The sequence below is a fragment of the Periplaneta americana genome, chromosome 16 (genome assembly GCF_040183065.1).
Source record: "Periplaneta americana isolate PAMFEO1 chromosome 16, P.americana_PAMFEO1_priV1, whole genome shotgun sequence".
Lineage (NCBI taxonomy): Eukaryota > Metazoa > Arthropoda > Insecta > Blattodea > Blattidae > Periplaneta > Periplaneta americana.
Window position 1 is genome coordinate 175,591,868 of NC_091132.1, and position 23,776 is coordinate 175,615,643.

At 32.5% G+C, this 23,776-nt stretch overlaps 1 protein-coding gene across 8 annotated transcripts in view; it reads right to left on the minus strand.

The window, feature by feature from the left end:
- The window catches only part of LOC138692005 (zinc finger protein 665-like), a 125,865-nt gene that overhangs the window by 66,405 nt on the left and 35,684 nt on the right, over positions 1-23,776 (minus strand). For 4 of the 8 annotated variants that reach the window (XM_069814766.1, XM_069814754.1, XM_069814755.1 and 1 more), the window contains one exon: positions 4,864-4,964. In XM_069814766.1, the coding sequence (XP_069670867.1) occupies positions 4,864-4,959 (96 nt within the window). In that variant the 5' untranslated portion in view covers positions 4,960-4,964. Of the gene's footprint in view, positions 1-4,863; positions 4,965-8,842; positions 8,896-12,265; positions 12,352-23,776 lie in introns of those variants that run through there. The other 4 variants (XM_069814759.1, XM_069814757.1, XM_069814758.1 and 1 more) reach the window with 2 other exon arrangements.

Genomic DNA, 23,776 nt, shown 5'->3' on the forward strand with positions numbered 1-23,776 from the left:
CTGTGATATCTTTTTCTACATTCAATTGTCATAAAGAGTATAAATGTCAAACATCTTTGATAAATGTGTCAAGAAAGTTCGCTGAGCTACAGATTCCAGCGAGAAACTCGCGCGAGGTTTTTGCCTCGAACGAGAATCTCTTCCAGTGTTTGGATGTCCATTTGAATCCATGTTATTAAATTTTTAATTTTCTCGCAACACATTTCTCGCTGGCGAAAACTCTACAAGTGTGTTACGGGCCTTACACACACCACTGTCGCAAGCGCACGGCTTAGGACTGGTTGGTGCGCTATCGCCTGGTTACAATAGCTCTCTTTCAAGGCTGTAGCCACAGCATCATGAGTTTAGTGCCCACCAGCATCTCTACTATGAGTATACACTATCAAAAGTATTGTAAATAAAAGTTCATTTTTTTCAATTTTGTTCCATTTTTTACTCAGTCTGGCCAACTGTGCACTGTGAGCTTCCAAAGAAAGGATTACGAAATATTTCCGCGCATGCCCATACAGAGGTAGTTGGAAATCGGCTCGAATAACAAGGATATGTACAGTGTAGAACTATAAAGCAGTGCATGAGCGGACGAACGGCATTGTTACTCTGACACGATGTACTGCTGGATTCACTCCAGGATAAATCCATATTTTTTTATAGTATTTGTGATCTTATAGCGCTCTGAATGTAAGTTAAAAACAGGATTTAATTATATTTTATTAGGCAGTGCCATGGCACGAGGGCACTACCCCTATGGCAGCCCCATCTTTACTCAGAACAATAACAAATGAAGATTGCAGTGACTATTACACTCTTACTACGTCACACTACTTTTGACCAATACAACGGTACGAAAGGACGTATTTCAACCAATCATGGCTGCTTATCGCACAATTTTATCGCTACCCTAGCATTTGTTTAATTTTATCGCGTCCCTAGCATTTGTTTAATTTTATCGCGTCCCTAGCATTTGTTTAACTTTATCGCGTCGCTAGCATTTGTTTAATTTTATCGCGTCCATATCATTTGTTTAATTATATCGCGTCCCTAGCATTTGTTTAATTTTATCGCGTCCCTAGCATTTGTTTAACTTTATCGCGTCCATAGCATTTGTTTAATTTTATCGCGTCCATATCATTTGTTTAATTATATCGCGTCCCTAGCATTTGTTTAATTTTATCGCGTCCCTAGCATTTGTCTAATTTTATCGCGTCCCTAGCATTTGTATAATTTTATCGCGTCCCTAGCATTTGTTTAATTTTATCGCGTCCCTAGCATTTGTTTAATTTTATCGCGTCCATAGCATTTGTTTAATTTTATCGCGTCCCTAGCATTTGTTTAATTTTATCGCTACCCTAGCATTTGTTTAATTTTATCGCGTCCCTAGCATTTGTATAATTTTATCGCGTCCCTAGCATTTGTTTAATTTTATCGCGTCCCTAGCATTTGTTTAATTTTATCGCTACCCTAGCATTTGTTTAATTTTATCGCGTCCCTAGCATTTGTTTAATTTTATCGCGTCCCTAGCATTTGTTTAATTCTATCGCGTCCCTAGGATTTGTTTAATTCTATCGCGTCCCTAGCATTTGTTTAAATTTATCGCGTCCCTAGCATTTGTTTAATTTTATCGCGTCCCTAGCATTTGTATAATTTTATCGCGTCCCTAGCATTTGTTTAATTTTATCGCGTCCCTAGCATTTGTTTAATTTTATCGCTACCCTAGCATTTGTTTAATTTTATCGCGTCCCTAGCATTTGTTTAATTTTATCGCGTCCCTAGCATTTGTTTAATTCTATCGCGTCCCTAGGATTTGTTTAATTCTATCGCGTCCCTAGCATTTGTTTAAATTTATCGCGTCCCTAGCATTTGTTTAATTTTATCGCGTCCCTAGCATTTGTTTAATTTTATCGCGTCCCTAGCATTTGTTTAATTTTATCGCGTCTCTAGCATTTGTTTAATTTTATCCCGTCCCTAGCATTTGTTTAATTTTATCGCGTCCATAGCATTTGTTTAATTTTATCGCGTCACTAGCATTTGTTTGATTTTATCGCGTCCCTAGCATTTGTTTAATTTTATCGCGTCCCTAGCATTTGTTTAATTTTATCGCTACCCTAGCATTTGTTTAATTTTATCGCGTCCCTAGCATTTGTTTAATTTTATCGCGTCCCTAGCATTTGTTTAATTTTATCGCTACCCTAACATTTGTTTAATTTTATCGCGTCCCTAGCATTTGTTTAATTTTATCGCGTCCCTAGCATTTGTTTAATTCTATCGCGTCCCTAGGATTTGTTTAATTCTATCGCGTCCCTAGCATTTGTTTAATTTTATCGCGTCCCTAGCATTTGTTTAATATTATCGCGTCCCTAGCATTTGTTTAATTTTATCGCGTCCCTAGCATTTGTTTAATATTATCGCGTCCCTAGCATTTGTTTAATTTTATCGCGTCCCTAGCATTTGTTTCTTTGTTTGCCAACATTTGAAACTGCGCTGGTCTGGACGTCAAAAAAAAATATATATATATAAAATTACAAACCACTCCAGTCGATGCACAGCAGTTTCAAATATGACTCGCATTGGCATTCAAGAACAAGAATTAATAAAAATCACTGATCATACCTATGCATTTTCTGAAATCCTATTTACAAATAAATGAAGAGCACCATTTGGAAATCCTGAATAAGTTGAATAAAATCATGTACGCCTAAATCAACCAGTTCCACTTCTATTACGCACACGTCCAATATAACATCAACTGAACCACCAACCACATTCAAATTTGAAAATCGTACATTCAATAATTATTCCTTTTAAAATTATTCATTCGGAAATTCTGAATAAGCTGAATACACCATGTAGGCCTAAATCAACGAGTTCCACTTCTATTACGCACACGTCCAATATAACATCAATTGAACCACCAACCACATTCAAATTTGAAAATTGTACATTCAATAATTATTCCTTTTAAAATTATTCATGTTTATTTTTTATGTCATCGTCGTTAATTAAAACTTTTCTAACACTTGTGTATATTAGTTAGGTTATGTTATAGCTTCTGCTATATGATATTATGGATAGTCACGTATCAGAGATTGTTTAATACTAAGATTTATTGTATATCATCTGTCAAGTGACGTTGATTACTGGGATTCGGATAATTGAAGTGGAATGTTGCATTTTAATAAAAATGAAACTGAATCAACAATGCCTTCTTGACTAGTAACAGTCCACAGAGTTCAATGATGATTCCATAGTTGGCACAACTGATACCGGTAACAAGAAAACATAATCATAAAACACTACTGCCATCTAGCGTAATGTTTAGATGATGGTATAATAATAATAATAATAATAATAATAATAATAATAATAATAATAATAATAATAATACTTATTTGTCAGAAACCAGTGCACAAGGCCTGGATATGACATCGTTAGATTCGATAGTTGATATATTTGAAGACAGTTGTATTTTTATAAGCCAATTAATATTTTGTTGTATTGGAGTACTTTGTTACTTCTAATCTTTATATACTATCTTCTAATCGTGTAATAGTCAATTAAATCCCACTCGAGTTTTGATTTTCTCTAGATAAATCAAAACCTCTAGTGAGATTACTGTTGAAAAAAAAAACAAGTTTAATTCAAATTTAGTATTTCTTTATAATGTAATTGAATCCGTCAGTTAAATCTGAGATCTTCAAAATTCCCTAATCATACAAGGGAAAAATTCGATTGGTTCCACATTATAAGTATATTCAGGGGGAAAAATACATGGGAAGATACATTCTGCAACTCTGTAAACGCTGTCTTGAATAATTTTCAAAGTATGACTAAACGTGTTTTTCCCCAAGGTCATTCAAATATATCTTCCCCTAACACTTTTAGGGCGGAATTCATAGTCGTCACTTATAAAATGAGTGAACCCTTAAGTAATAAGTGTTTGCTTATATTAAGGGAACCCTTAAGTCAATTCCGAATTCATAGACGACACTTATTTTCACGTAATGAGTGCTCACTTACAGCTGCCGGACATGACGTCATAACAAAAGCTGACTCTCATTGAACTAATGGAAAGCAGCTCTACATGAGGAGTTGCTATGACAACGAGTTATCGATATTATTGTATTGAATAAGTTACATACAGCAATAGTTTCATTTATGTTAAATTCTAGTTGCATGGTAGTTATAGTTATAATCAGATATCCTACTAATTGGAACACATGTTTTGTAGTAGCGAATTTCTTAAATACTCGTAAATAAATTAAGTCTATTAGGCCTACTATATAATACTGTATACTGAATTCATTAACATAGTGTAATATTTACTCTGTAATTTGCCAATTATAGCTACATTTTACATTTTGGCTATGATATCTATACTTAACTCTTTTTAATTTATTTTTATTTGGTATTTTTCATTTATATCTATATCTGTGTCTTTTATTTAGGTAGTATCTATTTGTTTTTTTTTTTTTTTTTTTAATTTTTAATTTTTAATTATACTTGTATCTTGCATTTGTATCTGTTTTATCTCTTTTTTCATGTTGTATGCAATTCTATGTTTCTTTTTTTCCCCCCCCCCCCCAGAGGATTCTCCATATCTCTAATATACCTTTTTGGGACACGTATATATTACTATTTCGTTCAACAAACTCCACAAAATCCTCAAAATCATTCTCAGTATCCATTTTGAAAATGAGTGGTCACTTAAGGGTACAGATCAGCTCACTTAAGTAATCACTCATTATGTGAATGAGGGACAACTATGAGTATAAGTAACCACTTAAGTGTTCACTCATTTATAAGTGACGACTATGAACTCCGCCCTTAGACAACCAAATAAAGAACCAGGAAGACTTTACACTTTACCTCAGATGAAGCCTTATTCTCTCCTATTTCGTATGTGTTATCATGTTCTTGTAAGTCCAGTGGATCAACGTCAGGTTTCATCTCGATTAAATCCATCACAACTGAAAGAAGAGGTTATGTAAGTGACAGTGATTTATAGAAACCGTTGCTTACGAGATTATACAAGCTGGCGCATAGCGCTTGAAATACGGGTCTGAAGTGGTTCACTCGCAATGCCAGTTCCGCCACTCGGAGCGCTGTTCTATACTAAATATTCATAGCAGAACACTTAAATGACATTGACATTTGCGACATTTAAAGGACTCGTCATTGCTTATTAAATGCTTCGTACAATATTTTATGGATAATACACGTAATTTCCAAACTTCTACGTCTCAATTATATTGCAATAAAAGGCTGTCATTCCTGATATTAAAAGATATTACATATTATAAACTAAGGTACTACCTTTCTGTTGTTCAATTCATACACCGTACCTTTTCGGAAATAATGAAAGCAACTTAATATATTTTATGCTCGACCATGCCGAAATGTACTAATTATACACCTGGTAGCAGTCCTTTAATGCATGTCATTAAAGTACAGGTCTTCAGCCAATGATAACTCAGCTTACATGTGTTCAGCCAATGACAAGTCAGCTTTGTACCGTTATAAAACCGATTATCGGGCATGTATCGATTATTCTCGGATATGCAATCGAAAGAGAATTAGCGAAAAGTCACGGAGGCTGGAAATGCAATACTGTCGCAGAAGGTTATGTTCTGTTACTATAATAATTAGCGTTAATTGTAAATAATATTCAAATAAATTCAATTTGTCATCTCGTTTTTCAATGTCGAATTCAATAATCAAGGTTATAATATTATAATATTATCAAGTTTAACGGGACTACGTCAAGGTCAATGACATTATTGTTCCTCGGAAAAAATCAATACTTTCGCGTCTGCGCACATCTCACAATTCACGACCTAGAACAAGGTCACTTCCGATCTTGTCAGATACAAATAAAATGTATACATCTGAATACCGGTAATTTCAAGTTAGAAATATGGTGGAGCAAAAAAAGTAGTATGAAATTCGCCTATAATGGTAATTCAGAAGCTCGTATGAAAATTATGAAACTCGCTTGCGCTCGTTTCATAAATATCCATGCTCCATTCTTAATTACTATCATTATAGGCTCGTTGCATAATGTACTATTACATGAACACTGTAGTCTACCGTTTTCACGTATTCATTGATTATTATTATTATTATTATTATTATTATTATTATTATTATTATTATTATTATTATTATTATTCCAATGAATTAAGGTAGTGTATTATCTTCCATTTCCCTTACTTCATAATTTAATAATTTGGAAGTAGGCCTAACTTATCCCTTCTTTTTTTAAAATATATTGACGTTAAAGTGTTATGATTTTTACTAAAGCAAACACCAGTCACAATACAAGATTAGTACAAATGTGCGATTTTTCTTGCACAACTTGCAGTGGTGAAATAAATATCTAATAGGCCTGCTGATTAACCTGTTACATACAAATGGCTTTTAAAGAACCCGCAGGTTCATTGCCGCCCTCACATAAGACCGCCATTGGTCCCTATCCTGTGCAAGATTAATCCAGTAGTGAAATGCTATAATATTTTAGTGTGTGTAAACAGTTTTTAAATTAGGAGTTAGAATTAAATTAATTAGGAAGTTAGACTGCAATATATGTGATTAGATGTGGTTTTCGAATTTCACCATTTCCCAAAACATAAACAAATCTCAGGAATCTCAGGGAAAATATTTTTTTTAGAATTTGCCGCCCGTAGGCACATGCGCATCTGCTCTCCCCGATCCCCATTCCATTTTTAGTAATGTCTGAATCTCGCACAACTGACCTGTTTTCTGTCGTCACTCATGACATGTCAATATAATAAAAACATAAATTAAAATCTTCGGTACACCATGCAGTGATAATTGTACTTTATCACAACGAATAATTGTAGTAATTATTATTTATTTATTTATTTATTACCCGTAATGTCGTAATAATATTTGATTTGGCTTGCAGGATGAGGGGAGTACGTTACACTAAACTCGGCGTGCTCAATATTAAAATCGCATTGCTGCGTATGTTGTGTCCTAAATAATGCAAATCGTATATGTGCCAATATTCAGCAGGAATAATTAACCATTGTCGTGGAATATTTCGCCACTATAAATGATGATAGTAAATCATACTCTTTTCCTCGAATAACGCTACTGATTGTCTTAAGGTAAGACAAGCTAAGAACTATATTAATTTGATTTTGATGATAATGATAATGGTGATGATGGTAATAATAATAATAATAATAATAATAATAATAATAATAATAATAATAATAATAATAATAATAATAATGATGTCTGAAAGTTGCAGAAACCGGTAGTTCACTTTCAGCAATTATAACAAATTAGAGGGAACGCAATCTGAAGGAAAAACACGGAACTGAAAACAATCAACATGAACCATATGAGCAATGTAGTTTTTAATTCAACAAATTCAGACTTTCGGGAAATGAAATTGTAAATTCCATTAAATGGCGCTGAAAATCTGCATACTGATGTTTAACAAGTCATCAATAAATCTCAAATAAGACTGTAATATGCTTGGCATATTTATAATTTTCGTACTCGATCAATAATGCACACTTAATCAAACTATTTTCACGATACACAATGCTTAGTAATGGAACTATTCATCATTTCTTAGTACAGCGAGGCGAACCTAGCCGCAGAAAATGTCATGGCTCTCAGGCCCGATTGTATAAACCATTTAATCTTAGATCAGAGGTTAAATTGATCCTTGTTTCAGCTGAACTTCGAGTTTTGTGTTGTATAAAGTCTAATCTGAGATTAATTTGTCTCAAACTAATGTCAACTTTGACTGAAGAAATTTCTCCGATTAAGTTAGATGATCCAAGTTCAGTTATTTGTTTTCAGTTTGAAATATACGAGTGACATTGTGCAAATAAAATATCCATTATTATTAATTTTAATAGATATGTTAGGTACATTTATATATATTTCTTTCAATTTCTTGCCTTAATACACAAACATTCTTATATTTTATAAGGCTCTATCGTGTTCAGCAGTATCAAGTAACATAACCTATAATTATATTATGTTTATAACAATCATTAATTATTAATGGATATGATAGGTACATTCATAAATGTTGAATTAACTGTATTACTAAACGAAAATTGTCGTTTTATAAAGCTTTATTATGTTTAGCAGTATCAAACGCCATAACATGATAACAACTTGGAGAACAATCAACCTTCTTCTTATTGTCCGCCATTATTTACATTGCAAAAAAAAAACAGTATCTCCAACAGAGTGTAATACGGTAAGTCGCGAAAAAGTAGTTGTAAAGTCGCTAGATTTCTCATTATCAACAAAGAAAGATTAAATTTTGTCACTATGGGGTGCTAAAAAGGTCACTAAATCCCTATTTAAGCAATATAAAAGTTAAAAGAAATTGTTGTTGAAAAAGAGTTAAAATCGCTAGATTGGCGACACTGAAAAAAAACCTATATAACATGGGCCACGCATCACGTATTTCTCCTGTTTATGCGATGTTGCCAAATCCTTTTCACGTGAACTTATATTGCATTTGAACAAAGGTAATTTGATCGCAGAAAAGTTTTATACATTAGAAGAAGTGTCTGAACTCGGTTCACTTTTCTATCTTCGATCAAAGTTGATCTTTAGTCACGTAGTTTTATACAATTGGGCCTCAGAGACCTACTCTCGATCGTGCTATGCGCCAGCTTGCATAATCTCGTAATCAACGATAGAAACTGAGTTCTTGAGAAACTTTCATTACAAGTTGCTACGATCTAATTCACATGATACTTCACAATAGCCCGGTCAAGACCCTAGAATTCGCTACCTGCTAATATTAAGGACGTCGAAATAAAATTAAATTCAAAAGCCAACTTACTGTTTCCTGCAAATGATCTTTAGCGGCCTCACAGAAATGCAGCATTGATTAATAAAGAGTGATCAAGTGCGCCGTGATGTAAGAAACTTAGGAGACCGTGACATAAATGAGACTGTATTAATAAAGGGATACCGCAATCAAAGGGAAATTTGGAATGCATTTATAAGTACGACCGAAAAAAAAAATCGTAATTTTATGTCAAACCGTTCCCTCTAAGCAATTATTACAAGGATATGGGTTATAGCGTACTGTTCGCGGAAGAATAGCGCTATTTTTTTTAGAACGCCTGAATCGCTCAAGACACGTAGATACAAGAAAACAGAAAACAAACATACACGAAAAAGCTCACACACTCTTATCATTAAAGATTTTGATAGCAATAACTTTTAAAATTAATATCCAGCATTTTTCCACATTTCTCTCACTTTGACCCTCCATCTAACGTGAAAAAAAAAGTTTGCCCCTTACCAAGTTCTATCTACTTTGAACATATCACTTCAAAGTTACTATTTTTTCTCTCTGTTTACAAGAAATATTTTGATTTGGAGTTTTTTTCTATGTTTTCCTCAGATATTCACCTATCAATCATAAAATTACAGCGCGATTCATTGACCATCTTAGGCGCGAGAAAGTGATTTCTCCCTCCGACTCCAGTTTCACTGTCTATCCAGCGAACAGGGATTATATAGTATGGACGTTGAGCGAACTTTTCTGTGTGTTTTCCTGTTGGCCGGTGTTTAGTTCCACTTTCAAGCGCTAGAGGTTAGTGTAATCGAGCACATGCTAAGAGCAGTGATGTCAAACTCGACGGAAATTCCGTCAAAACTGACGGAATTTCAATGTAGCGGACGGGAAAAAAATGACTTTGACGGGCGACGGATTTTCTGGCGGAAATTACGATTTACATCGTCTTTTGACATTTTTAGCTGCTGTCATTTTTAATTTTTAATTTTTTGAAGATTTTACTTTTTATTTCAACAGCCCTGCTGCCTATTCCCTACTATGTTTAGGAATCGCTGTTTCCTCGTAATCAAGTTAGATGTTGAAGAATTATTATTTTAATCAGGATTGGTAAGTAAGTTGTGTTAAAATTTGCTTTGTATTTAGATGTTTGTAGTTAGATGTTGAAGAATTATTATTTTAATCAGGATTGGTAAGTAAGTTGTGTTAAAATTTGCTTTGTATTTATTTATTTGGTCTTTTTTTTTTAATTTTGACGGATTCTGACGGATTTCCAGGTGTTATACTGACGGGAATACAATTTATGTGTTGGCAACACTGGCTAAGAGTTCCACGTTAATATAATCGAATATAAGAGTTGAGACACATGATGCAAACATCGCCTTCCTCGCTGAATAATCCAGTAACGGCTTTGCTTCAAATAAATTCAAGTTAACAGCTTCTCCGTAATTCTGAGTGATAAATTAATAATAATAATAATAATAATAATAATAATAATAATAATAATAATAATTTTGATGGTTTATAGGCCTAATAATAATATCATATTATAAAATAATGTAATACATTACAAAATTACGTATCAATTCCCTTTAATATTTGTATACATATGAAATTTATAGGGGTATGATTTTACTTCTCATGTAAGACTTTTGTTTTTGCATTTTCAGCGCTATCAAATTACTACATATTTTAATTGTTGATGGGGTTAACGTCAAGGGCAGCGTTTCAACCATATAAATTAATTGGAATGCATAAAGAATGACATATATTTCTCTAAAATGTAGTGTAATTGCATTAATAAAGGTCAATGTAGGGTATCCACCGCCCACTGAACGAATATTGGTTAAAGGAGCGTTGAGCGATTTCCGCCGATTTTGGAATAGACACCGACGCACTTAGGTTAGGTTAGGTTAGGTTGGTTAGTTTAGATTTTTATTATCCCGTCAAGATGTTTAGGATTAGTGTAAAACTGCCCTAGGTCTCCTATAATGGGCGGGACATAAGTAACATTGAACTTAATAAAATTTAAAACAATGATTAGGGGACACTTCAGACATAATTCCTTGCGAGTTAAGGTGTAATATTATTTTTGGTGTGAAAATTACGTTGTTCGTATGTGTAATACCTGCCTTTATTTCGATTAAATATTGCGAAATTCATGTACATTGATTTATGCACGATTCAACAATTTTCAGTTGCACTGCACGAATATTTAGATATGTTGAAATTATAGGTTATGTTTACTGTACCAGTTGCCCATTTCTGTCTAATTTTAGTGGTCTCCAATGCCCTGCCACTACATATGTATGTTATGTAATATGGAAAGTATAGGTTATGTTTACTATATTTATCTTATATTCCTATATTCGCAATTATACATTATAATTAAACATGTCATGTATGGCACCCATCACATCCTATTTGCCTGTATTTTAATACTAAAATTGAGTACTGAATTATTGTATTTATCTACTACCTAAGAGATGAAGTAAACACAATTGTACGTAAGTTACACTTATTTCATAGGAGTGGTAAGGTATATTTTCTGTCTACAATTAAGGAAGGTAGATGTGCTAAATTAGAATCACAATATAAATTCGTTTTTATTGAACCTCAAAATAGCTTCCGTTCTAAACTTAAAATGTTGATGCGAACAGATTATGTTAACGCGTAAAATTCTCTTCACAGTAAAATAACACAGTTTTGTAATTATTTCTCCAACATAATATGCAACAAGAAGTAAACGGAAGTTATGGACACATTACACTAAATAGAACTTAGCTATAATATGCAATAAAGTTATAATATAATAATTCACTGAGCTCCATACACTGAAGTGGAAAACCCGAACATACATTACGGCCTGGCCTAGATCGAAAAGGCATTGGACTGTGCCGTATTTCGCTTTGTTGTGAAAAGTTGTGCAAACTGTGAAATGTTCGTTATCGGTTGTAATAACTGTAATTGGCTAAAATACAATAATTTGAATAATAATATGGGACAAGGAGACGTTTGCGGTACTATAAATATTGTAAGAAAAAGAGGTCAGATTTATCTTATCTTATCTTAGACCACAACGAAAAGTTGTATTAAAATTCCCTCGAAGCGTTTGTGCATGTTGTTTACTCCAAAGGTTGCATCTTGTTTAGAGAGAAATTCACTTTATAAATAAGAGATAGTAACTTACAATTATAATACAATTCGGTAATTTTCGAGAATTTATCGCTGTACATACCTCAGTTCCCCGGTAGTTTTACATTAAGACATAACTTAGTGTATGGAAGGAATACTAAAACCCTAAACTAATCGCCTGTCACAGATTCAAGTTAGGTTACGTTAGTTCAGGGTTTTAGTATACCTTCCATACACATATGTCTATGTGCAGCGACATATTCTGTGAAAATAGCCAAAAAAAATATATCCTTATGAAAGTATTTAGGGTAATGTATTTATATATACCTGTTTCAGCTGTCTGTCATAAGTAATAACTTGTACAATATTACCACAGATTGGCTAATAGGAATTACATTGGGACTTAAAAAATTTATATTCTACATGAAGTGTGATCAAGCACGCCGTGATGTAAGAAACTTAAGAGACCGTGACCAAGACTAGAATTTATGTTAACTAGGGATATGGCAAACGATTATTTTCTTGTAACTGGTATAACTGTCACTGTTACTTTTGTTTAGTAGTTATAATAACGGTTGAAATCGTTAGGGATATCTTATGCGAAGTTTTACCACTAGATGGCAGGAGTGTTCCATGCGGCGCAATATGTTGTAGGGCTATGTTATGTCATATGATATAGTTGATTACGTTTTCCCGCTTGTTGGTTTTCTGTGCGTGTGAAAATTATATTTACAATTATACCTAGTATAATTTAATATAATTCGGTATTGTCTTACCTCATAATTTAATTTAATTTAAAATAAATAATAACGTAAACCTGTATAATATTGAGCGATTCCCCTTAAGAGATGAGTGGGGAAATCTGCAGTATGCAGAATGTAGATACGAGTAATTTCAAAGTTCATGAACCTAAACGAGAACTTTGAGGACAAGGTGCACGAATAAAAAAAATAGGAACTATGTTTGGTGAATATTGCCCTTTTTAATCATTAGTATTTACGAACAGTACGCTAAAAACAGGATATGCAGCCACCAATGTGTTTTTTTTTTTTATAGGGAAGGGACTATCGAGATTGAATTCCTTGTTTTTTTTCTGTAGTTGCAGAAAGATCAAATGAAATTTTTAATAGGATGATATAATATGATCGCAGTAGTATCACGATTAGTCGTGAGTTTTGTAGGTTAAAGACATGCAGTTTTGTAGGTTAAGGACATGCAGTTTTCAATACTATGTAGGATGATTTTGAAAATTTGAAGTTAAAACATGGTCTTAATAATTAGGGTACAGTACATTAAAAACATAATTCACGAAATGGTTTTCACTATGGATCGTCCTGGATAATAAACATCGCAGTTTATCAAGAGTTTACTGCAGGCGTAAACTTCGGAGACTCCTACAACTACTGCATATAATCTAAGCTAACATAGCTTGCTGTGGAGGTTGCATATGTTTTTATTAATTTTTCTTTTTCCTCTTCCAAAATGAATCTGTAGTCGACAATTCCTTACTTGAAGTAGTTACTTTTATTTAATAGCTGGCATTTTCGAGGCGCAAATTAATTACTTATATTTTATGGTTTAAAGCATATATTTAGAATATTTCGGGACCTGATTGAAGACAAAAAGCTTTCCCTGGTTTTTACATATAGGAACATAACAAAAATTTGCCATTTTTAGTTGTTTTTAAGAGTATTTAATATACTAATACACTACGTATATCCTCAATGTTTATATACCGAAAAACAAATGCACACGCAAAGCGCATTCCTCAAAGTACACGTGCGCTATCTGTTGGTGCTAGTTCAGAATATCCCCATTTCCTGTTGGAGACAAAATAGCAGTCACATAAGAAGTTTTATTTAACGGTTTAAATAACTAGCAGAGGCATAGAAGCAGTTAGTTACCTACGAATAAGGCATATTTGAATGATAAATAACTTACATTGTAAAAATGAATGAAAACTTTGACAAATACATTTGTAGCAGAAATACTATACCATAAAATATAGGATTGATTGAACTTCAAAAGTAAAAATATTAACAGAAAGGACAGTAATGAAGATTTCAACACTCGTAACAAACACATTGAAATTTCTGTGTTAAACAGCCATCCACATTCCACTCACTGCTGTACACAATAATATAATACGTTTTGTCAATTGTATAAATAGCTACGTGTAATGTTACACGCTCACGCACGCATTAACATATAATATAGGATAAAATGAAATGCAATTATAATAAATAATGGAATTACTGCTGATTTTTCTGCTACCATATGCAGGGGCGGCTTTCGAAGGGGGGGCTGCGGAGCTGCAGCACCCCCAGACATTTGTGGCTATTATTTCGTTTTATGTTGTGAAATACATTTATTATATAGTCTATATCTAGCGGCTCGAATGTTTAAAAAAATTTCGCTCTCATTGAAATGCACGCAATCGTTAGTGAAGTCACTTCCTCCCCTGGTGCTGCCAGAGCGAAGCGAGAGACAAGGACTATAGGGTGAAGCCACTTCCTGCCCTGGAGCTGCCAGTCTCGTCTCGGATGCTTTGCGCGTTAGTTTTACCCCTCCCCCTGCTAGCCTCTTGCCGTGAATCCAGAGTTTCCAGGCGCTGCAAAATTTGCAGCAGTTTGTTAGTAGCGCGCAGTTTTAAATACATTTTCTTTAACGTTGTGAGTATAACAAGTGCGACAATGTTTAATTCTGCACAATATTTACAGTCCATTCAGTTCAGTACCTTAACAATTCAGGAGAAATGTGAAATTAAGTGCCCATCAGTTGAATCTCATAATGGAAAGAGCCGCTAAACAAAATACAAAGGCCCGCATATTTTTTACTAATTTATCGAATATCCCTGCTTTCTTATCTCGATCTCCACTCAGTCTGTAGTAAATTAATGTGTTTCAAAGACAATTCCATCAGCTGAGGCAACAAGATGGAGTTTTAAAATAACAACAGTAAATGTTGTTCATGAGAAGAAGGAGCCACTGCTAGAATGTTTTCAAACCATAATGGAATCTGAAACATCTTACAACATCACAATAAATGAGGCAAGCGCCCTGGTGCGTACTCCTGAAGATCCTGAATTCAATTTCTGGCTCAGTTTTTTTTTTTTTTTGATTTATTGGTGTATCATGTAGATACATTATAAAACCAACGACAACATCGCCAGTTAGATATTTCTAAGGTTCAAATCTGCATATAAAAATTAAATTATGGTTTATTTAACGACACTCGCAACTGCAGGGTTTATATCAGCGTCACCGGTTTGCCAAAATTTTGTCTTGCAGGATTATTTTAAATGCCAGTAAATCTACTGATATGAACCTGTCTCTTTTAAACACACTTAAATGCCATCGACCTGGGCCGGGATCGAACCCGCAATCGACTATGCTACCGAGGTCGATTCTGCATATCAAGCTTTGTTATTGCCATACATACGGAACAGTGCATAGTAATGTTGAGCAGCGAGATCTGTGAAAATGAAAACCCTAAAAAGAGTAGTTTTTTAGTAGGTTATTTTACGACGCTTTATCAACATCTCAGCTTATTTAGCGTCTGAATGAGATTTTCCAATTCTCTGGAATAGCCAAATTATTTTCATATCCATATCGATATGCAAATTTCAGAACTTCATTTCTATTTATATCAAAATTTGTCTGCAGAAACTACTTGATTATCCGACACAATTTATTTATTCTCAATTCCAAGTATTAAAAATTGAGCAAATATATAAACATACAGTACTAATTTATTTTCACAAAAATCGAATGAATTTTATAACTGAAAAACATACATAATACCAGAAGAAATGTCCCAACTCTTTTGGCAGAACCTAAATGCCACACTACAGCTGGATTATGACAGAGTAGGAATTATGGACCAAGACAATTCAGTATTGAAAAATAATCCAGACCTAAGCAATCTACACATTCTTAAGTTTAAAAATAAAGTGAAAATGTTAGTATGATATTTGATAAATTTTATTATTATTTTAAGTGTTACTAGCATCATATGTTACTAATATTTATTGTATTTATCTGATGCATGTAACCTATAAGATAAAACATTGTAATAAATAAATATATATAGATCATTTTCTTAATTAATAACAGTGTATATCTGCAATAAATGATTTCTTAGCATCGCCACAGATAGACTTGATTGTACTTGTCACTATCTCTGTCACCAGAGAGTCATTGAAATTTATAATTTCCCCGCCATTCATAAAATATTTTGATATGATACCTCTTGCACAAAAGGGGAGTATAACTGAAACTTGATTAATATATTTCAATATTATTTGTATTTATCCTGGTGATAATGAACAGTTTGACTCGTAGACATTTTGTTTTCAGCGTTAACTTCCCATGATTGTATGAGAAGATTCGAACAGAACGGCAGTTACGTAGACTTTCAGCTCCCCCCTAATACCAATAATGCATTATATAATGTCAATACGGCGGTTGCTGTCGTCTGCGATACAACGAACTTGTCTGTTGATTTTCGAGTTCGTTATTTTTTTCTGGTTATTATATGCTTATTTAAGTTGTGTTAACTCTCGCCAAGTGGTTTTATATTTTATTTTATCCGTCTTAGCATTTATTTTATTATTGTAAATATTTTTGTTTTATTACTATTATTATTATTACTATTACTATTATTATTATTACTATTATTATTATTATTATTACTATTATTTATATCATCAGCAGGGAAAGGATTTATATGTAAATACATATTTACTTATAAAGCTAATATAATTTATATTTTGCATTATCTTTATGTTTCACAATGTGTAGGGTTGAAAAATCCTACTTTTATTTTCCATATTTTTCCATATTTTAGAGTTTAGTACATATTTTCGTTAATTTCCATATATTTTCCATATTTCATATAAAACAGTCCATATTATATTAGGTTTAACAATAAAACAAAACAAAATTCCATTAACTTTTAAAAATACATTTCAACAATAGAGATTTAAACACATGTTCAGTAATCCCTTTAACATCAGAGTTATTTGAAAATTAGCAGTCCTATCAACAATGGGAAAGTAAGTTACAAAACTGTATTAATTTAATTTAAAATTTTTAACAGACTTCAGTTGTGCAGCTCAACAGTTAAATGCCAGTCAGAGTACACATAGGTTCAGTTTTGTAAATCATACTATAAAGACGGTAAATATGCCAAAAGTACGTCATTCAGTCAATTTAAAATCAAAACTAACAAGTTACATTTCAGAATTTAAAGAAGATGGTTTATCAACTGACAATAAAATATTATTTTGTAATTTGTGTCAGTGTGCAGTATCATCTACACAAAAGTTCCTGGTGCAACAACACATTACAACTAGTAAACATCAGGCCAACAAACAACTAAATTCCAAGCAGAGACAATTGTTTTTAACACAACCAACAACATCGAATGTAAGATCTGAGTTTAACATCGACCTGTGCCGTTCTCTCATCTCTGCTGATATTCCTCTCTACAAACTAAAGAATAAGGTCTTCAGGGAATTCCTTGAAAAATATACTCAACATACAATCCCGGATGAGTCAACACTTAGGAAGACGTATGCTCCATCCATCTACGATGAGACAATACAGAAGATAAGAGATGAAATTAAAGATAGTTCAATTTGGGTTTCCATTGATGAGACTCCCGACAAAGAAGGTAGACTTGTTGGTAATGTAGTTATCGGTTTGTTAAGTGAACAATATTCTGAACGAATTCTTTTACATTGTGATGTTCTAGAAAAGTGCAATAACAAAACTATAGTTAAACTGTTCAACGAAGCTATGGGTATCCTGTGGCCAAAGGGTATTATGTACGATAATGTGTTATTCTTTATTAGCGATGCTGCCCCTTATATGGTCAAAGCTGGACAAGCATTATCTGTTGTATATCCTAAATTGACTCATTTTACTTGTGTGGCGCATGCATTTCATCGTGTGGCAGAAGTGGTCAGAGACAATTTCCCTAAAGTAGATTTGTTGATTTCATCAGTGAAAAAAGTATTTCTCAAAGCTCCCAGTAGAGTTAACGTGTTGAAAGAAATGTACCCTGAAATTCCATTGCCACCAAAGCCAATTTTAACTAGATGGGGTACATGGCTAGAAGCAGTTGAATATTATGCCGAACATATAGACTCTATTAACAATGTTCTCCTTGCATTGGACTCTGAAGATGCAGTCTCAATTGATACTGCGAAAACAGTTACCTGTGACATAAGTGTGAAGAATGACTTAGCTCACATTCAGCATACATTTTCATGCATCATAAAAACGCTCAAAAGTCTCCAAAATAGGCACCTTTCACTATCTGAAAGTTTTGAAATTATAAATAGTACTGTGGAACAACTGAATCGTGGTAGAGGTAAAGTTGCAGATGCAGTAAGAGCTAAGGTGGACACTGTACTTTCAAAAAACCCTGGATATGAAGAACTACAAAAGGTTGTTGCTGTGATGAGTGGTGAATCAACAGTGAAGATTAACTTGGACTTATCCCCAGCAGACATTGTGAAATTGAATTATGTACCAGTTACTTCTTGTGACGTCGAACGCTCTTTTAGTCAGTATAAATCTATCCTCAGAGACAATAGAAGAAGATTCACTTTTCAGCACTTGAAAGAAATGTTTGTAACCTATTGTTATGGTAACAGACAATAAAAATTGTGTTTTGTTGAAACTACATTGGAAGATAAGGTACGTCCATTATATTTTTTGTTTAGTTTGATTAAAATGTACCAATATTTAACGTACATAGTCATTTTTTTATAATTTTAAGTCCATATTTAATTCCATATTTTGGTAAAAATCCATATTTAATTCCATATTTTGGTAAAAATAACTACATATATATTTACATATTTCATATATTTTTAGTCCATATAAATCCGTTCCCTGATCATCAGCATTATTATTTGAACCCTGTAAAATTTATGTAGACTACTGGACTGTACCCAAGCACGAGCATATGCCCTTTTCGGGTATATATTCATATGTATCATTTAAAATATAAATTGTGAATAAATTTGAATTTAGACCGTAATTGAGGACTTCACCCGTTTTCCGACGATCAAGGGATTAGATAGTTGAATGCGTATAGTACACTGTAGTAAATTTTCGTAAGTCTAGCTTCAACACGTAACACAGGACACAATGTTACGCATTTACGTTGAACGAGTGAACGCACCTACTAGAGAGGCAGTCACGTGCTGTTGCAAGCCATACTGTAGTAGGCTAGTATTCGATGTTTAGGCCTACTTCAGGTTGTCAGTTGCAGCAGTGAATCATGACCGAAAATATAGGAAAAAAGAAGCTTGTGAGCAAAACTAAATGGAAAACCGAAGAAAAGAAAATTAATAGAAACAGTGACAAGTCATAAACAACTTGTACAGGCAAGGAAATGGAAGAGAAGTCATTTACACCTGTAAAAAAATGACGTATGAAAATGTGCACGCATAAAATTTCAAAGGACGATCAACTCTCTATTTTCAAACGCTTTTGGGACATGGGCTCGAAATTAGAACAATATCATTTTATTACTTCTTGCCTTGAACTTACTATTATGACAAGTGTTGTATTGCATGTTTCCACGTATTCACATTTTTTTTAAATGTTCTAGTGATATTTAACTTATTTTATATTTTTGTTTTCGTATTTTCCGATAATGGTATATCTATAACGTGATAAGTTGAGCTATATATAATCATAATTTTCCTTACTGTGTGTACTTAAAAATATTGTATTCATTGTATGCTTTGTACTGCACTATTTTATTATTATTATTATTATTATTATTATTATTATTATTATTACTAGTACTACTATTCTTATTTTTATCATTATTATTATTATTATTATTATTATTATTATTATTATTAATTGTCTCATTTTTTTATACTTTATACTTTGTATGTCTCATTTATTTTGACCTGCTGTTCACATTTTATTATGCTTTTTTCTTTCTTTCTGTATGTTATATATTATGTCTGATTTCTACTTACTTGTTGTTTACATTTTATTATTATTATCTTATTCAGTTTTGTGTGTAAAATTGTAGTGTACTTTGTAAATTTGTAGTGTTTTTTGTAACGCAGTTTTACTCCTGGTTGAGTGTTAGAGGAGGCCGTATGGCCTTAACTCTGCCAGGTTAAATAAATCATTATTATTATTATTATTATTATTATTATTATTATTATTATTATTATTATTGAAAGAGTGAATATAAAAACTAAGAAGCTTCAGTCTTTCAAGAATAGGGATAATGTCTGGAAAGATAGTGTTTTCTGTAATGGAGGTAAAAAAAATTGATGTTGTCAAAACTTTCTATTAAGTCTATTGCAAATTTCAGAGAAAAGATTAACAGCAGTTCAGAATAAATTGTTTTCCGGTGACATCCTCAATGATGAAACGGGTACACACTTAAATCGTCCTCATACAATCATGGTGTAAAAGTATAAACAACTGCAATCCAGGACATCAGGGATATTTTCAGCTTGAACCTCATAATGTGCATCATTTGTTTAATTCAAGATTTGGAAGACGGGAATGGAAGTGTCGTAGCTGAAACTTTTTTGAGTCCAACACAAATGAAGCCAATGACTTTGAAGCCCTACAGGGCGGAGGACTGAAGAGATCTCTTAACAGTTTTTAGATGAAGATAACGAAAGTTGGCTGAACTCGATACTGAATAAAGTCGGGACATCATCACACAATGGTGAAGATGACTCTAGCAACAATAGTGATGATGTATAAAGAAGAAAAACACATACAGACAAGAAAACCATAAACTAAAAATGTAATGTCATAAAATAATGTATATAAATTTCAATCAAAGACACAACTATCTGCAAATGTTTATTTGCTACATGAATATCAGGTATATAAACGTTTTCGCCTTGTGGGGCATCATCAGATATATTAAAATTATGTGATCTGAACTTAGATTAAATTAGATTTATAAAAGCAAATATGAGCAGTGTGTAATACATAGTGATAACATTTTCATGAGTTATATGTATAATGATTGTAACAAGAAATAAAATAAAATGATGAATTTTAATGCAGAATAAATTCAAATTGATTAAAATTGAAATTGTGTGTACATATAACTCATGTTACATTATAATACATATTTATCTAATAATATTATGCAAATTATGATCCATGTTAAAATCAAATGAATAAATGGATAAAATCTTGGGTTAAAAGTTTTCAATGTTTATAAAAACACGTCTTGGAGAACTGTGTATCATATCGAAGTTTGCAGTAACCGATGTTGTAGGTTGATTGTAATGTGCGTATAAAATTATCATTCATATACTGTGAACAAAGAAGTATCATTTATTTATACAAATTATGAGGATTATTTAGTGATCAAATGGGAATAGAAGTCTACTTTGGTTTTGGAGATGTGAAAAGGTGTTAAGGTTACTTACGAGTATTTTGCTTGGTTATAATCTAAATGTTGTCTAGTTTCGATGCAAATAGTGGTTATCCTTGATCCTTTAGATCTAAATAGTCTATCTTTTATAATGCATATCGTTGATGAATTACTGTGTTTGATTAAAGGAAAACTGTTTGTATATGGAAGAATTCTGTAAAAACAAGAAATGTTGCCATTAATATTTCGATCAATTTGAACTGTTTTAAGAGAAAAGAAATGTGAGAATGATTAATTACTTCTATGAAAGCGAATATGGGGATATTAAATTTGTATAATATTATATTATTAACGGTTTTTAAATTACTTACGTACGTATATGTCTCGGTGTATGTGGGAGTGTTGATGGTTTGAAGAAGACTGATGTTGGGTAATCGTGTGTGTTCTGCTGTGTAATGGCGGAGTAATATTAGAGGGAACTATTTGAAAGACGGTGTATCATGATGTAACTGGATCTACTTTAAATTGTGTAATGCGGGTTTCTAAAGTTTAGTAAATTTTCATTACTTATATTTTTATCTTTATTGTGGTAAGTTCAGATCACATAATTTTAATATATCTGATGATGCCCCACAAGGCGAAAACGTTTATATACCTTATATTCATTTAGCAAATAAACATTTGCAGATAGTTGTGTCTTTGATTGAAATTTATATACATTATTTTATGACATTACTAGACACATCTGAAATATAAAATGAATTGCAAATTAAAAATGTAATGTTATTTTGTAGGCCTAATTGTGTAATTATTCAATATTTTTATTTAGTATGTTATGGTAAATGTATATTCTATTTTGTTGAATTTATTTTATTTCACTTTTTAAGACAAAATTATTAATAAAATACGAGATGTTGCCATAAATAATTAATTTTCATGCAAAGTTAGACATCTAGAACATCAGAATAATTAAAAACAGTACTAAAACATATTATCACCGGAAAAAGGGCGTATACAGAGTTCCATATTATATTTATTTACTACCAGCAGAGCATACTATTTGCTAAATGCCTAGTCAAACGTAGTTCTCGAAATATCGAAATTTTTGCAAGCAGTACGCATTTTAGTTCCATTTGTTAACATATCTTTTATAGACATGCGAAGTCCTTCTACAACTACTTTTTTCCGCCTTTTTTTCCATTCTTACTTCTTGGTATGGCTCTATAAAAAATAAAAGTACGAGAATATAAATTTTCCAACATATTGTGTAATAAAATCTATTAAATTAACTATTATATTCTAACATATTCAGAATTTTCTACTTCCTCTAGAGGAATTCCAACACAGACCCATTTTAAATTTTTCCATTCTATGCTGGTTTGATACCCATACTTATCTATATTCACTACCATACCTTTCTGTTCAATTCTTCATTCCATTCCAATATTACATACTGAATTTCTTTGATGTATCAGCTATTAAAACGATGTCATTTGCATATAAGTGTTTCAAGATAAATTGATCTCATTCTCCACACACCCAGCTACGTTCTGTGGGTTTGTCGTTTTCACATTTTTGTTATTTCGTCATAAATTTAATGAAATACAATAGGCTGAGGCTATCCCCTTGTTTAATTCGTTTCTATGCTGTTACATATTAAAACAAATTAAACATTTTGGACCGTATTTTTTATGAACCTTTGGCTCGTAACACACTTGCAGAGTTTTCGCCAGCGAGAAATGTGTTGCGAGAAAATTAAAAAATTGATGACATGGATTCAAATGGACGTCCACACACTGGAAGAGATTCTCGCTCGAGGCAAAAACCTCGCGCGAGTTTCTCGCTGGAATCGGTAGCTCAGCGAATTTTCTTGACACATTTATCAAAGATGTTTGACGATTGAATGTACAAAAAAATATCACAGGTGGCGATGAATTGTATTGTTTTTATTTGAAAATCACGAAAGATTGCTGATAATTGCAGTCAGAAACTTATCGAACTTGTACGATGTCACCATAGGCCTATTTATATGATACACGGGATGAAAACTATAAAAACACGAAACTTAGAGAAGAAATCTGGAGACAAATATCACATTATCTGAAAATAAATAGGTCTATATTTTATTTAGATTACATTTAACAGTGTTAATTAAACATTTGAGATCTTAACAGTTTACATAATTTTAATCAAAACATAGCAAAGAATCCTCTATCGTATCATAAATGGAAAAAAAATTGTGGTCCATTTCAACCTCAAATAATACCTAAACGTATCATCACTCAAATCGAAACCAATGTCCAAAACTCGCCCTTATTTTCGTAAGATACAATGTGATTTTCAGATATTTCTGGCTTTAATTTTAGGCCTACTTTTTCTTTCCATGATCAAAATATGTTCATGTAACTCCATTTCCTCATCATCTGAATACTCAGATTCAACATAGCG